Source organism: Cyprinodon tularosa, unplaced genomic scaffold, assembly GCF_016077235.1.
Source record: "Cyprinodon tularosa strain WSP-4 unplaced genomic scaffold, ASM1607723v1 ctg182, whole genome shotgun sequence".
Classification (NCBI taxonomy): Eukaryota; Metazoa; Chordata; class Actinopteri; order Cyprinodontiformes; family Cyprinodontidae; genus Cyprinodon; species Cyprinodon tularosa.
In genome coordinates, this window is record NW_024038624.1 from 635,105 (window position 1) to 650,764 (window position 15,660).

General features: G+C 37.6%; 1 protein-coding gene across 2 annotated transcripts in view; it reads left to right on the top strand.

Annotated features, from left to right (window-relative positions):
• Nucleotides 1-3,619: 3,619 nt before the first annotated feature.
• Nucleotides 3,620-15,660, top strand: part of myo1f (myosin IF) — a 43,175-nt gene continuing 31,134 nt past the window's right edge. Inside the window, exons 1-2 of one of the 2 annotated variants that reach the window (XM_038282416.1) lie at nt 3,620-3,859; nt 3,962-4,114. In XM_038282416.1, the coding sequence (XP_038138344.1) occupies nt 4,112-4,114 (3 nt within the window). In that variant the 5' untranslated portion in view covers nt 3,620-3,859; nt 3,962-4,111. Of the gene's footprint in view, nt 3,860-3,896; nt 4,115-15,660 lie in introns of those variants that run through there. The other variant, XM_038282415.1, reaches the window with a different exon arrangement.

A 15,660-nucleotide genomic window follows, 5' to 3' on the forward strand; every position in this document is an offset into this window, starting at 1 on the left:
TCTGGGACCGATTTTTTGTTCGTCACCATCCGCTCTAGAAGTCTACATCATCGTTGCCTGTTTTAATGGAAAAACAGAAATGAAGCAATGACTTCCTCTTTTTTTTTTTTTTTTTTTTTATAAAGACTGAGCTCATTCAGCTGTGGGGGAAAAAAATCACATTAATGAGAGTTAATTTTGTACTATTAACTTATTATTTCTTAGTGGCTATTTCTAAATTTGGAAAACGGTTTATTGACTTTGAAGTTTTAATATTTTGACTTTTAAAACCCATAAAATCAACTATTAGATGTGCTGAGATGTGAAATGTCCTATGACTTATACACCGGGTTTAACAGATTTAAAATTAGGAGTAGTGAGAAACTGTCTGGTTATACTTATTGTTGTGGTGCCGTATTATTATTATTATTTTCCTGGGTTGTTTTAGGTTTCTTGTAACCCTTTAATGTAGTCCTTTTGGATAATGAAGCTTTTCAAATGGCTATTTAACCTTTAAAAGGAAACTTTTATTCAACTCAGTTTATTTATGTAATACCAAATCACAACACGTCATCTCAAGGCACTTTACAGAGACAAGTCAACCAGATCATACAGTCAGATTGGTTCAGAGTTTTCTATCTAAGGAAAACCAGCTGATTGATTCGACTCATTCATTGAAGGCAATCCCTCACACCAAGCATGCATGTGGCGATAGTAGAGAGGAAAACTCCCTTCCAACAGGAGGAAACATTCAGCAGAACCTAACAGTTCTTTTGCTGAGCCATCTTACTAGTGATGCAGATCAATTTCCTTACTTATAAACCATGGGGAAAGTTTTTTGAATAGCAGACCATAGACATTACCTCTATGATTAGACCCGTTCTAAAAATATAAATGACATGCCTATCCAGAGAACATTTTTAGGAAATCCAAAGGTAACAGGGTTTTTTTTTTTTAACACTTAGGTGCTGTCTGAATACTGCAAATCTTAGCTCCCACCTCCTTCTCCTGTAGCTCCTCTACCCTCACCTTCCTCAGGGTCAACAGTAACATGGGTGTCGTGGGTAGAAAAGAAACTCTGGACTGCTGTGCTGATTTCAGACCACCTTTAGTTTTCCGGACATTATTGCTGAAGCACACTTGCCTTATGCTGGTCTAATTGGGACAACAAATTACACAACTGTAGTGATTGCCTTAAGCTCTCCATTGCTAAACTCAAAACATATGAGTGGTGTGCTGTGTTTATGGTTCTTTTTACGCATAGGATTTTGGGCAACCTTATAGGTTTTAAGTGCCATATAGGAAGTTCAGGACTTCCTTATGCTAAAGGAACGGTTGATAGGAAGCATCCTGCTTCGTCCCTTTAGCTTTATCCTACTGACAGCACTTAAGATGGCAGCCACTGATTTACTTCCACTTTGGCTTATAAAAGTTAAGAGAAGATGTATATATCCCTTTGACGGCCATTGTTGCAAATATGCAACAAACCCTTTGTATTACGCACACAGTCAAGATGGCCTGTGCATTCCCCCAATGGCGGTTATTACATATTTGGTGCGGACCTAGGATCATTTGGCAAACTCTTGTTCTCATTACGACTGGTTCGTAACGTTGTATGTTATCAGTGATAGTAGATATATAATTGAAAATATCTTAACAAATTTAGAATATACATACATTGTATTTATTTTAAAATAAATCTAACTCAAATGTTCAATTTGGCAACTACTACAGGTACTACTACAAAGATAATTATTTTTTTATATATAGATATACGTTTATATAAGCATCAGGCATCCAGGGGATATGATGATTTACCCAGTGGGAGGAGGTTATCAGGAGAGTAGAAGCTGGGAAACATAACAAACTGGCAACCAATCCAGGGATTTAAAAGCTAAGCAGTATTATTATTTTGATTTCCTAAACCCCAAGAGTTTCAAAAAATTTCAAATACCATTACCTTTGTCCATAAAACGTTATGCATTAAGCAGCTCTGCCGTGTGCAGTCCTCACTTTCCCCTACATAGTTAGTCCCAATTCCCAACACACAAGCAATAAAGGCAGCACCTGAAGTCAAATGTTGTCTTGCTCTTTTACCCTAGATATGAACACGCCGCAGGTGAAGGTATTTTCCAATAGTAAAAACATTATGAAAACAAATTTTGTTTTTATTCACATAAACCCACAGTTGTGTCAGGGGTCTGGCTGTTAACTCCCTCCTACATGTCCAAGGTAGGTATGAGCCAAAATAAAAGTTGAGTTTCTTCTTTGTTTAAATGTTTTTCTCTTCTTTGAAAACTTCTCTCTGGTGATTGAGTAGTTGTGATATTTTTATTATTTTTCTTCTCCTGCCTTTTGGCTGCTCCTTACCTTAAATCCAGGATTAGCTGTTCTACAATCATGGAGTCCAAAAGTGTTTCCATCAGATAGAGAGAAATCTTTTTCCCTCTGAAGTCAAACCTCTGCCAAAAAAAACAGCAGCTAGCCTGAAGATGCTTCTACTGTAATAAGGCACAAGGAGGAAGAAAACAGGACCATCCCAAGAGGTGGGATTTCCTGAAAAGTAGCCAATCACAGGCGGTTTATTATCTCCAATTTTTACCTCACTCAAAGTGACAAATGCTGACATGAGCATGCAGAAACAGATCCATATACGAGTAGGACAGAGGCTGTCGGTCTATTGAAATTAGAGAAGGAGCATGCAGTCATCCTCGTGACATCTAGGGGTACGGTGGTACTGGAGCTGGGTAAAAGGTGCAAAATGCATCTATTTTTTGTGAATTTGCCCTTTTGGCAGAATTCTGACCTCATATTTCTATACCTGTGTTTATTTCCAAGAGCTCACTTATTGTACTGCATTGGTGATCTGGTGTGATGACCTTTTGTTTGTGCCTCAATAAATCAGCAGCCCGTTATAGTAGAAGTAAGGAAAGTATAGGAGATGCAGAAGAAGAAGCCAAAGAAGGTAATTCTTTGCTCATTCTTTTTTTTCTTTCATCCATGTTTTAGGATCTCTTGCTGAAAGGTATTATACTCGTCGTCTCTGAGAAAATGTTTTTGACAGGTACATGAATAAGCTGCATGCAGCAGCAGGAGCTCCACCCAGAAAAAGATCAGAAGCACAGGAAGGGAGGGGGCAACAGGAGAAATGAATAGGACAGACACAACATACAAGGCAGTTGAAGATGGGTCATGAGAAAATGGAAATCAGCTGTTTACCTCTACGTGCTTTTTTCCGTTATCTTATTGAGGGTTGCAGGAAGGCTGAGGGCCTCGACAGCTTTTAATAGACAAACATGGTCAGTCTAGCCGTGGAGTAACACAAATCAGACTTGCTAAGGTGGTGAGAAGAAATGAAAGGAAACATTGTTAAAAAAAAGGAAAGCAGAAGCTAAATAAAGTAAGGAAAGCAGGGATATATTTTAAGAAAATGACTCAAATGAAAAGGAGCAAAAGCAGAGTCAGAAAAAGACAGCCCCCCCCAGCGTGCCAGATTATCACTGATTCATCTCCTCCACATAGGAGGATGTAACACTAGCTGAGACCGACACCTGCTCACACACTGTCTTCCTGAAGCCATCGGTTTTCATGGGCGTTGGAGGCTTCACAAACACTGCATGAAGCAACCACAGCCTGGGTGGAGCCGGCACCCAACAAATGAAACACCCATCATTTGGCAACACACTGGAAAATGATCCCCCTTCACCCTCTCTGTTGCCATCGGCGCTACTCTGCTTGTGCCAGAAGAATTGGACTAACTAACTGTGGTACGAAACTTTGATACCTGCAGTCAACAAACACTGAAACCCTTCATTACTTAATCCTCGCTGACGGCTGGGAGCATGAGAGAAATACAGAAGTAGTTACACAGCCCTGTGTGGTGAGTGTGTGCATCACTGCGTACGTTCAGTTCTTGTTTCACACACTACGTCGGTGGGAGTATGAGGAAGTGTATGTGACAGCTACACTGGATGTCTTGTAGTCTGTGTGCCTTCTGCTGGTTTTGGCTGTCCCTCTTCTGGGTGATGGCTGCACTCTGAGGACGTCAAACGGTGGAGTTTAACGGCACACACACAACCGACACACACTATCTGGACGGTGGACGCCCGACGAGGAGACGCCCACAGACACAATGGTACAGTACCCCTTTATCATACCCTCTGAGCAGCTTTTACTTGTGTGAGCACAGGTGTGTAACTTTGACATCCGCATAAAATGTTGGGTGTTTCTCTTCTCCACTTTGGCAGGAAAATTGGTTTCATGTTATTTGAAATCATAGATTGATAAAAAAAAAAAAAAATGAAATTAACATCATTTTCACAAACCAAATTAGGGTGTAAGAGGAGTTAAAGTTCGTTTTGGGTGGTAAAATATATAAACTGTTGTATTTCAGATCTGCACAGCAGATGAATGAGTTTCCTCTTTTCATGAAAAGTTTCTCTTATTTAAACTGAGTCTCAAAGCTGTAAAATGTAAAAAAAAAAAAAAATACCTGAAATAATTTGATTTTCCCATATTCAAGGTCGATTTTATATCGAACCATCAGCTTGTATACAAAGAATGTACAAAATGTCAACCTAAAGAGAAGCTATGAGATTTAGACTTTATGTTCATTTAAATGTAAGCACCAAAATCTGCTATGATTCACTTAAAACTGGTTTTATTAATGTTTTGTATTGTCTTTAGTAATTTATAGCACCCTGTGGGCTAAAAACGTTGCTGCAGGAAGAGACCCCAGTGCATGCACAAAGGTTGAAGGGTTTCACAAGAGGCAGAGTTTGAGGTGAGAGAGGAGGAAGTGGACTTACAGGAGAGGCCGTAGTTTCTGTCACAACACTTCCTGAAAATGCTCCCTGACACATCCAAAAACTCATAGACTTATTAGGCCAAATCATGACTTAAACTTACACAGAGTCTCTTAAAGATCATTGAAGCAGCTCTGCATCATTTTACTGGAGTCAGATACTTTCACAATAAGAGTCAGAGCTCTGATAAGGACCTGAATCTAGTGATAACCTGTGTCACTGTTTCAGTTTTAAATGATGGAAAGGAACCTGTAAAGAAAAGGAAAAGTCCGCCTTTAAGCAACCATCTTTGCTTCTTCTTTTAAGTTCAGCTTTTAGAAAGAGTCAGAGGTACCAGATGGTTTCAAGGTAAGTTTGCTAGTTGTTTGAGATATGTTTAAGCATCCAAACAAAGAGTCTAAAAATAACAATGAAAAAAAATTGGTATTTTTAAGTTTCTTTCACAGAAAAGCAAAGAAAAACAGCAAATTTTTCTGAAAGACACCAAAATAGCAAGGCGAGTTTTGCCAAAATGAGATAAAGTTAAAATCTTTAAGTCAAGAACGTATAAAGTAGCGTCACACATTTAGATCGAAGTAGGTCGACGATAACCAAATCAAGGCCTATTTGAGTAAACAAAAGAGGAAGTGACACACATTGCGCAGAGCTATTATTAAGAAAAAAGTAAAATTGGCATCAATTGGCACCCAATTTTGATTTTTATACCTGCTTAATGGTTGCATAGCAGGTAGGCTGGTTGATATCCCTGCCAATGAGTTCTGCACAGTTTGAATTAACATTCATGTAAGCTGAGCGCTCCAAACATGTGTAGGGAGAAAATGTTAAGACAAAAATCAACCCAAAGGTTTTTATTTAGAAAACAAAGACATTTGATTTAAACCTGTTCAGTTCCTTTCAGTTCAGTTTATTCATTTAAGGCAAAGATTTATAAAAAAAAGAGGGAACATTAAAGCATAAAAATAAATCAATGATAAATCTGATTATTTTTGCCTGGATTTCTTATTTTTCATTACATTATTTGTTTGTTTTAATGATTCTATAGTCGTCTTTCAAATACCTAAATCATCAGAGATTAAACCAACAGTTCAGGCGTGCAGTTTGATCAAACGCTTCAATGAACTTTATTGTTTTCAGTGCTGGTTAGAAACAAACACCAGTTTCTGTACATCTTGAGATTTTTTTTTTTCTCCAGAACTGAAAAACCTCAAACCCAAATGCTGCCTTTTTTTAGTTTAAGTCACAACATCAAAATATCATCTCAAGGGATTCCAATAGCAGAAACTGTGCAGTTTATACAGAGGAAAATAGCATCAAAAATGGGAATCATTTGAGTGTAAAAAATTCAGGATGCATGAATCTGGATTTTTGAACAATAAGCAAATATATATATGAATATTTTTTTTCCTAAACCACCTCCTGACATGGTGTTTTTCCCCCTCCTCTCTTTGCTGTAGTGGACATTTTTCCAGAAAGGTAGGTAAGAAACGCCCAAGTTACTTGTTGAATAACTGTGATGCGGCCTTCCGCTTCTCCATTTTCACAATATACCATGAGAGGAAGGGAGCTACAATGAACGACCGAACCTGAAGCTGAATGGATGAAGAGCTTAAAGTTTCTTTTTTATTCTGTTATAAGCGTAAGCATGCTAACAGACCAGACTGCTGTTAGAAATAAGTCTCTCAACAGCATCAGAAATAACCGCTTATATATTTAAAAAAAAAACATCTCACACTATTGGCCATGTAGTAAACATCAATGTTTTTCAACACCCCCCCAGAGTTTAATCTCCTCAATAAATAAAAATGCCTGACCTCTCTAGAGGTCTAGACGTTTATTTCTTTATTTTTTGAATAAAGTCGTAACATTACAAGAATAAAGTAGTAATATTACAAGAAAAATGTCGTAATATTATGAAATTAAAGTCATAATATTACAAGAATGAAGTCATCATACAACAACCCGTTTTAGAAAGAAAGCTTCAAGCTCCAACCAGCATATGACGCCCAACCTGCTCCACCAATCAGCAACTTGAGTTCAATTTGACATTCTGCCCATTTTGATGATGGTGCTAAAAGATTTCCTTATTTGTCAAACCAGAGCCAAAGTATGACTTCACATAATGCTCCACATTCCTCATTTTAGGGAAGACAGTGCTTTTGGTAAGATTTGTCATAAAATGTACCTTTATTCTCGTAATATTACAACTTTATTCTCGTAATATTACAACTTTATTCTTGTAATTTTACAACTTTATTCTGGTCATTTTAAGACTTTATTCTCGTAATATTTTCACTATACTCCTTGCGAATTTATTTTTGTAATTTTATGACTTAATTCACAAAATAGAAAAAACAAATCTCTAGCCTGGCCCTAATACTCCTTCGTAGCTGCGTCAGTTTCTAACTGATTGCTTTTGCCCTCTGGTGGTTTGCTTCTAAAACCAACATCCAGTTAATGATGATAAAATAAGACTATATACTCCAAGTTTCCATCCATATAGTGTGTTGATCGTCTTTTTTGAGCCTAAGTAGAACCCCGTGCTGTAGCTGCAATGAGCTGGCATTAGCAGACATGGCGCCATCTACCTGCAGTACAGCTGAACTACCAGGAAGCCAGATGGTGGCCATTGATGCAGCTACTGAATAAGTCCAGACCGCACTGTAATGCCTCACTGAAAACCATCAGCTCTGAGGAGAAGGCTTAAAAGCATTGCTAGGATATGGACTCACGTCTATCAATGTCCCAGAGAAATTAGGATGCTTTCTAACCTTTAGCTTCATGTTTAGTGAACTCCAATTAAGCCTGTTTTCCCAGCACAACTTGAGGTTTATCCCACTTATCAAACATCTTCTTGCAGCTCACATCTATGCTGGGAGTTCCTCACTCACTCGTCTACATTGCTTCAGCTTGGTGACCAATTGATCCACTGATCTCTATTTATTCACTGGATTGTTGATTGCCCATTGGTAGTATGGGGTGGAAGTGAAGCCATCACCCGCCATATTGGTACTCCCATGTTAGACCGGTCGCAATGTTAACAATATGTGCGCTACAGCATCAAACAACAATGTTCTCATTTTCAGACTTTTAAAATAAAGATAAATTCATCACTTTGACACACAATTGCTGTTTCATGGTATAAGTACATTACTTTAACTTCACATTCCACAGTCCTGATGAAGACAATGAAGAGTCTAAATCATGTAATATAACATATTATACAAATCCATCACAACAAAATTAATGTGTAAATGGAGCATAATAATAAAGATGAGCCAAAACTGCTAATCTGATTATGTATATGTAATATGCATGTATTTATTATATTTCTATGGTAATTACATCTTACGTGTTCAAATGAGAAATACAATAAACACTACAAAAACAACAACGTCATCCGCTTAGTAATAAATTAGCTCAATGACATTTTACAGTGAATTACTTTCTATTTACTTTACTTTCTATTTTCTTTACTTTCTATTTTCTTACGCTAGACACAATGGCAGCGGCTAATTTAGTCAACAACTTCGAGTCAGTCCAGGATAGCCAGACTATTGTTACGCTACATACTATACTATAGGATAAATTGGCATATATTTGCATTTTCTTGGTTAGTACATCTGCTGACTGTGAAATTATCTGTGGATCATTTTCCCACAGCCGGCGAACTGCTTGTTTTTGCAGCCAAATGCTACACATGTAGGCATTTTTACTGTGTGGGAGTGGGGAGAACCAGCGCGGTAGACGGTGGCTTCACTTTTTTCAGCCTATCAGCAATCCAGTGAATAAATAGATATCAGTGAATTGATTGCAGTGTAGTAATCCTGGTCACATGATTTTATGTCAAATATACACAGAAAGGCTTAATATTACAAACTAAGCAAAAATAAAGCTTAAAAGACAAAAATAACAAATGCTACATCAGCAGGATGTCATAATTGTCAGAAAACACTGTATGCAGCCAAAGTGAGTTACTGGTACACATACTGTATATTCAAAAATAAATTTAATGACGTGTACCTTTAAAAGGAATTTTCCTTTATGCAGACAGCTATTCTTAAACTAGAAACTTGCATTTCATCTTAAGAAAATTAATTCAGGTTTCAGGTATAGTGGATTTTTCCAGAGATGTTGGTAAAAAATGCCCAAGTCACTTTTGGACCAACTGTGCATGAGTCCTTCCTCTTATTCTCATAAGGATGTGGCACGAGGCAAACTGTGAGACCGTTTGCCTCGTGCGACTCTCAGCCATTTTCAAAATATATGATTAGAGCAGGGAAGCTACAGTGAAAGACTGAAACTGAAGCTGACCGGATGCATAAAATGCAGAAGTGTGCACAAGAAGAAGCAGCATATCGAAAAGACTTGTATGAGGGACAACCAATAAATAGGATGACCCCCCTCCATACCTGCTGGCAGCTGTAACACTGCCTGTGAAATAAATGCAGTGTTTGTGAACTTCCAATTGGTAATCCATGAATTTCTGTCTCTGACAGATGAATTTTGTCTAAGAGGAAGACCTTCTTCTTTTGCCACTCAATCGTCCATTTAATGCTACCTATAAACCAAACAGATGCTTTTAGGGAGGGCAATTTATGCATTGTCAATCCTACCGATACAAACACGGAGAGTTTAAATGTAAAACTCTCATGGTGCTTTAAATGCAGCTGAGATTTGGCACAAACTGAGTCCTTCAGTGTGTGCCAAAATCATGTGACACGTCGACTGTGTCTGCTGAGAAGCAAAGCATGAATAAATGGGGAAAGCACCTCAACCCCACTGTTAAGATATAGAGGAGGATCTGTGATGCTGTGGGATGGTTTCTCTTAGAATGCCTCAGTTTCTTTGAAACTCCTTCAATACAAGGAAGTTGTTATATTCTTAAAGTTTTGTCAAACTTTGTGGCCTTTATTTATTTAAAGGCAGCTGGACAGGAAGTAGGACAGAGTGAAGTGGAGGGAATCAAAACCAGAAGGATTGTAGCCTCATCATATAATGAGTTTACTCTACCACTGAGACACATAAACACCCCTACTGGAATCCAATGGCCTTTTGTGATAAAAAATAAATGGTTCCTTCAGTAGGAAAATGATCCAAAAATTTTAAAAAGGGTTCCCAGGTCCAGTTCTGAAGACCACAGTCCAAATTTTGTTTGTTTCTCTGCTTTATTTCCCTCATCATTCCATCATTCATCTCTTCTGAGCTATGCTGCAAATGACTGTTTATTCCTCTGCAGGCATCAAAAATCACCATATTTTACCCAGAGATGACTATCTGCAGCAAAAACATTAATATTTAAGGTTGGCTTAAGATGAGGGCCTCAGGATTTCAATTATTTGCAGGATCTTATTGGATAGGGGCGGTTCTTCTACAGCTGCTGCCCTTTGCAATGTCTTCCATATGTAGACAGCAATGCCCACCAATGCGTTAGATACCATAGTCTTATCTATTTAAAAAAATAACCTTAGAGACACCCTGACTATACCTGTAAATATTTTGTCTTTTAGCCAAAAGATCCAGGAACCAGGCTGTGAAATGTTTTTTTACTCGATAACTGTCTTGATCAAACACCAACCTTAGCATTGTTAGCCTGCCTGAGGTGGACTAGCCTGGTTACCCAGAGTAGGCCTCTTAGCTTTGACTGAATCAATCACAATGTGGGATACCCATAAAGCTGCAGTGCTTATTACCATAACAATCAAGGTTGCAGCTGAATGGACCAATGTTTTAATTAGTGTTGCACCGATGCCATTTTTTGGCCCCGATACCGATACCCGATACCTGGCTGTGCAGTATCGGCCGATACCGATACCTTAATAATGTAAAATAATTGCCATCATGGCTTTGTCAAGCTGCTGCCTACCTTTGTGAAGCAGGAAAAAAATCTAATACAAAGTGAATCCAGTAGAACATTTTATTGCCTACCTGGAATGGGTGACAATAGTTGAATAAACTTATGGCTCTCAAAATGGTATCGGTGCCCTATTTGTTGGTACTCGCCGATACGATACCACCATTTTAGGGCAGTATCGGGGCCCCGTCCAATACTGGTATCGGTATCAGTGCAACACTAGTTTTAATGATGCCCTTTTGTATGTCCAAAAAGAGAAGTTTTAACGCTAAAATTTCAACAACCTGCTGCTGCTGGAGGTTTTATTTTTCTAGAAAAAGATTACTTTGCGTCACATCTGTAGTTATCTATTTGGTTCTAAACTAGGCTGCTCACCCTTTTAGTTTGTCCATTTTAGACCAATATACTATATATATTGGATAAATGATTCTGGCTGGCCGGGTTAGCGGCGGACAGTTAAGGGCTGGTCATCCTCCCGCATGAAGTGTGACACAGCAAACTTGAAGCGGGGTCTGCACTATGTTATTCCAAGCCACAACGCAAGAGAGACAATCAGGAACTAGCTGTGGGTCTAGATACAACCGAGGCGGTGAGGAAATGGGGGCAAGTTTGTGCTACAATGGAGGGACATGAGGGCGAAAAAGAGCGGGGAAAAGGGTCCCAGCGTCCTTGCGCATCTCGGTCTTCTAGCTGGTCTATCTTCACGAGTTGTTTTCCACAATGGCGGTCATACAAACAAAACAAGCCTGTACCAAACAGGAAATACGCATAGTATAGAGCGGATGTAGATTTGACCAATCAGAAGCCTCCTGTCTACAGTCACCTACAGTTTTGGAAAGGTGCAGCAGAGTGTCTGCAGAAAGGGCGGGAGCATATCTGCATTCACTGCGACACACGCAGACAACCTGGTTTCTGAGTATAAATCAGCCTTTACAGTTTCTGACTGTGTTTACACGCTCCAATAGAGGGCTCATGTTTTCATTGACCTGTGGTTCAAATTAAGCAAAAGATCATTTCTTTTAGGGGTTTTGCTATGTAGCTGGTTTAGTTATTTTTTGTACTAGAACCACGTCGCCCTGGATAGAGAGCCATATCATCCATATCAGAACTTTATCAGGAAAGAGATGCTCAGAAATTAGGGCTTCTAATTTAATGGGAAAGTAATATTTTAATTTGGCAACGAAACAGAAGTTGACTTCACGCCTTCCTCACACATGAATTATGTCTGTATATCCCCTTGTGGGGTTTTTAAATGTAAAAATAAAAACAGATTGAGACATTTCTTAGCACTTCCTGTGTTGTGTTGCTATGTGCAAGAGCTTAATAAAGCACGCTGATTGTGACAAGCCTCCACATGGCCATTTAATACACAAGGTTGTCAAACCTTTTTCTTAAACGTACCATAAAATTACAAAACTCCCCTTTTTAAAGAAAAAAAATGACTTAAAATATTTATTTTTATGGTGAACAATTTATAAAGTTATGATGTAAGGAAAAGTTACATTATTTTTCTTTTAAATTCATAGAACATATCCACTATTGAATGATTTTTTTTAATGCTATGGTGAGTAGCTTCCTGAGACAATAAGCAGAGAGTTTGTTGCACATAAATGTCAGTCATAGGCTCAGACCACAGACCACATTTTGCCACTGACAAACCCTGCAGATCTACACACATCAAACAGACCAGCTTTTTTTAAAGGTATAAAAGCCTGGAGGCGTCAGCAACAGAGCAGCTAAACTAGAGGAAAACACTGCAGAGCAATTTAAAGGTTTCAAAGTTAAAGCTGCGGTTATGCTAAAGTTTTTTTAAATGTCCGAGCTAAAAATGAGATCATGCCATTAGTAACCTGTTGCCTGGCAGCCAACCTCAGCTTCCTGTAATGATAACCACAATGGGTTTTGCTTTCAAAAAATGCCTGTGATGACACTGAGAAGTTCATTCTTGATGCTCATCGTTTAACAATAATCACCAGACAGTTTTAAAACCCTCAGGCTTTCTTCTTTATTCTTTCTTTAATGAACAATTTCTCCTTTTTTTTTTTTTCCAGGAACAGCCGTTTGCAAAAGTTAGTTTTTCATGTAAGGTGCATTGAACTGGCGCTGGAAAAGTCTTTTATAAAATCTTACTTTTAGTCTATGACATACAGCACAATTTTTTCAAGTATGTTTAAATTTTCTGAGAAAGAAATATTTTCCCCACAATGTTTTTCAATACATATTGCTTTGTTGTCACATGCATTTCCTTCAGCTCAGTACATAAATATAACTAAAACAAAAAGCTGTTTTTAAACCTTCCCTATTTGAAAGAGATTATCTCCTCTAGAGTGTTTTTTTGGCATATACCTTGGATGAATTCAGCCACAGGTTATCAAGCATGAATTATCGCTTGAAGCTCACAAAAAAAGGCACCTGAATGGTGTTTAATTTCAGATCTGGACAAGGCTGATCCCGTTAATGTTTGGACTTGCTGATGTGGTTCAGAGCAGGTTTGCTCCCACCGCCATGATGTTTCACTTTGACTGTGATGATCTTTTCTGAATGCCTTTCTAGTCTTACACCAGACCACACTGCTCTAATGTCATTCTACAGAATATTAACCCAGATACGCAGCTGGTTGTTTTTCCCAAATGTGTGATGAGTCTTCGGCATCCTTTTAGTCTGAGGACATTTTTCTCTCTTTCATTGGTAAACCTGTAAAACCTCTTGACATCCACCTCATTTTGGGAAATTCTCACCTATTTTGCATACCCAAATGGAAAACCTAACAACTTAGGAACTGTAAGCCCAAAATTATATGTTTGATACATTATTTGAAAGCTAACACCTTTTAGTTTCTAAATATATACATGAAAATTGGGTGAGTAAAACACAGCCCAAGCTGCATCAGTTCAAATATGTTTTTTTTATTCTTGAAAATAATAGGTCTTTTTTGAACAGCAGTAATAAAGACACACTTGTTTGTTTTGGCAGCTGTCATGTTTACATTTTGGCATGCTGCTATATCTGTGTTAATTGTTCTTTGGTGCTCGCTGTGTCCATAAAATGAACTCAGTGGTTGCATTGTGGAGAATCTAAGCTTTCCAATGATGTCTAACATTTCTATATTGGTAAACATTTTACTGATCTAATTTTCATGCATTCTGAGTTATTAGATGTTAATGCTTTAAAACGGGTCGATGGCGACCTGGTGAGTTTTGAGAGGTTAAATGAATCAAAGGACGTCTGCTTTAGGTTCTTCTGTCGTCATGTTCCATGTTTCTCCATATGTGGATGATGGTTCTCCCTCTGTGTCTCCAGAGTCCCAGAGAAATTACTTTATAACTCTTTGCCAGCAGAAAGATATCTATGACTCTAATTCTACTCTTTATTTTAACGATTCTTTTAAAGATTGGGGGGGCATATTTAATACCTTTTTGGGATCTTTTAGTCTTCTTCATTCCATCAGAATGGTTCTATTCCAGGGACTTCTTGATTTTACAGCCTTTATATGGCATAAAACTGAACCAAAACATTGCTTAACTGCAGTTATGATATCATATTTTAATATTAAGCAAATTTAGGTTTTTTCCTTTAACAAGTGATGCACCTTCTGCAAACAATTTAATTCAGTTTATTTATATAGTGCCAATTCACAATATGTCATCTCAAGGCACTTTACAGAGACAGTTCAAAGTTTTCTAAAGAAAACCATTTGATTGCTTCGACTCATTGACTCAACAGCAATCCCTCACACCAAATACTATATGTGGTACCCTTGGCTGATACAGTTTCATGGTAAACAGGTGAGATGCTGAAAGGACAGATTAAAGAATGAACCCTTTGGATCTCGCAGCTCTAATAATCAGCTGTCTCTAACTGTCCATGAGCATGGGTAGCTGTAAACTGATGAACAAACTGCTTCAAAAGGTCAGACTCTTGACTAACCTTAAACAATCAATGGCTTTTAAAACAACCCATGTTTGCTTGCTTTTATTTGTTTGCCTATTTTATGTGTTGTCATGGTTAGAGCACCTTGACTAACGTGACAGTTCCTCATAAAAGGCCCCATAAACATCAGAATTCAAAGGTATTAAAACCATTTGCAAAATTGGGTTCAAATCATCTTAAAAAGGCCTTTCAGCTTCAACCCTTTACATATTTGATACATGAGAGCTCTGCATCATCAGTGTGATTTTTTTGTATTAGAAAACCCTGATTTAAACAATTAGACATGTAGTGAACAGAAAACTTGTAAAAGAATATACAGAAATACCTAATGTAAATATATGCTCTCATATAACACACTTATGGTTTTTTGTTGTTTTTGTTGTTGTTATTTTTTCATTTTTCAGAAAGTTCAATGACAACTCCAATAAAAAAATGGAATCTTCTGTTCATAATTTTAATTTTCAGGCTTTAAAGGTTTAAAGGCTAATAACCAAAATTTGGCTCAAAGATCACAGTGAACAGAGAAGATAATCAGCAATTTAATTTATAAAATGTATTATAATACAATATAAATCAACTTAACTTTCTTTCCTAGACAGTCATCTGTTGAGCTTGTTTACTGCTACCTTTTCTAAGATAGAAAGTATTTATAGATCAGTGCTTCTATGTTCCTTTTCTGTGTCTGCTTCTATCTTTTTTAACCTCCATTGGGCCTCAGCAGAATGCTGCTCATACTGAGCAGGGGGAGCTTATCCCCTCAGCTGTCTTTGCTTGGTGGTCAAAGGAGGGTAGTAACTAGTTACAGTAACTTGGGTAAGTTTTAACAAACAAATGTAGTTCAAGAAGTAATATTGAATAATATCATGATAAAATATTGCCAGTTTTATTGTAGAACATTTATTGGCTACTCCATCCAGGGTGTGTAACTTTACTGAATAACCAAAAAGCTTGTTTTAAACAAAAGCACTTCAGATAAAAACAAACAGTTAATGGTTACATCAAAAATAATATTTTTTTCATTTAAAACCTTTGTTTTATACAAAAGCTTAGTTCATATCTGGTGAATATTAGGAGGTGAAGCTGATAATACTGAAA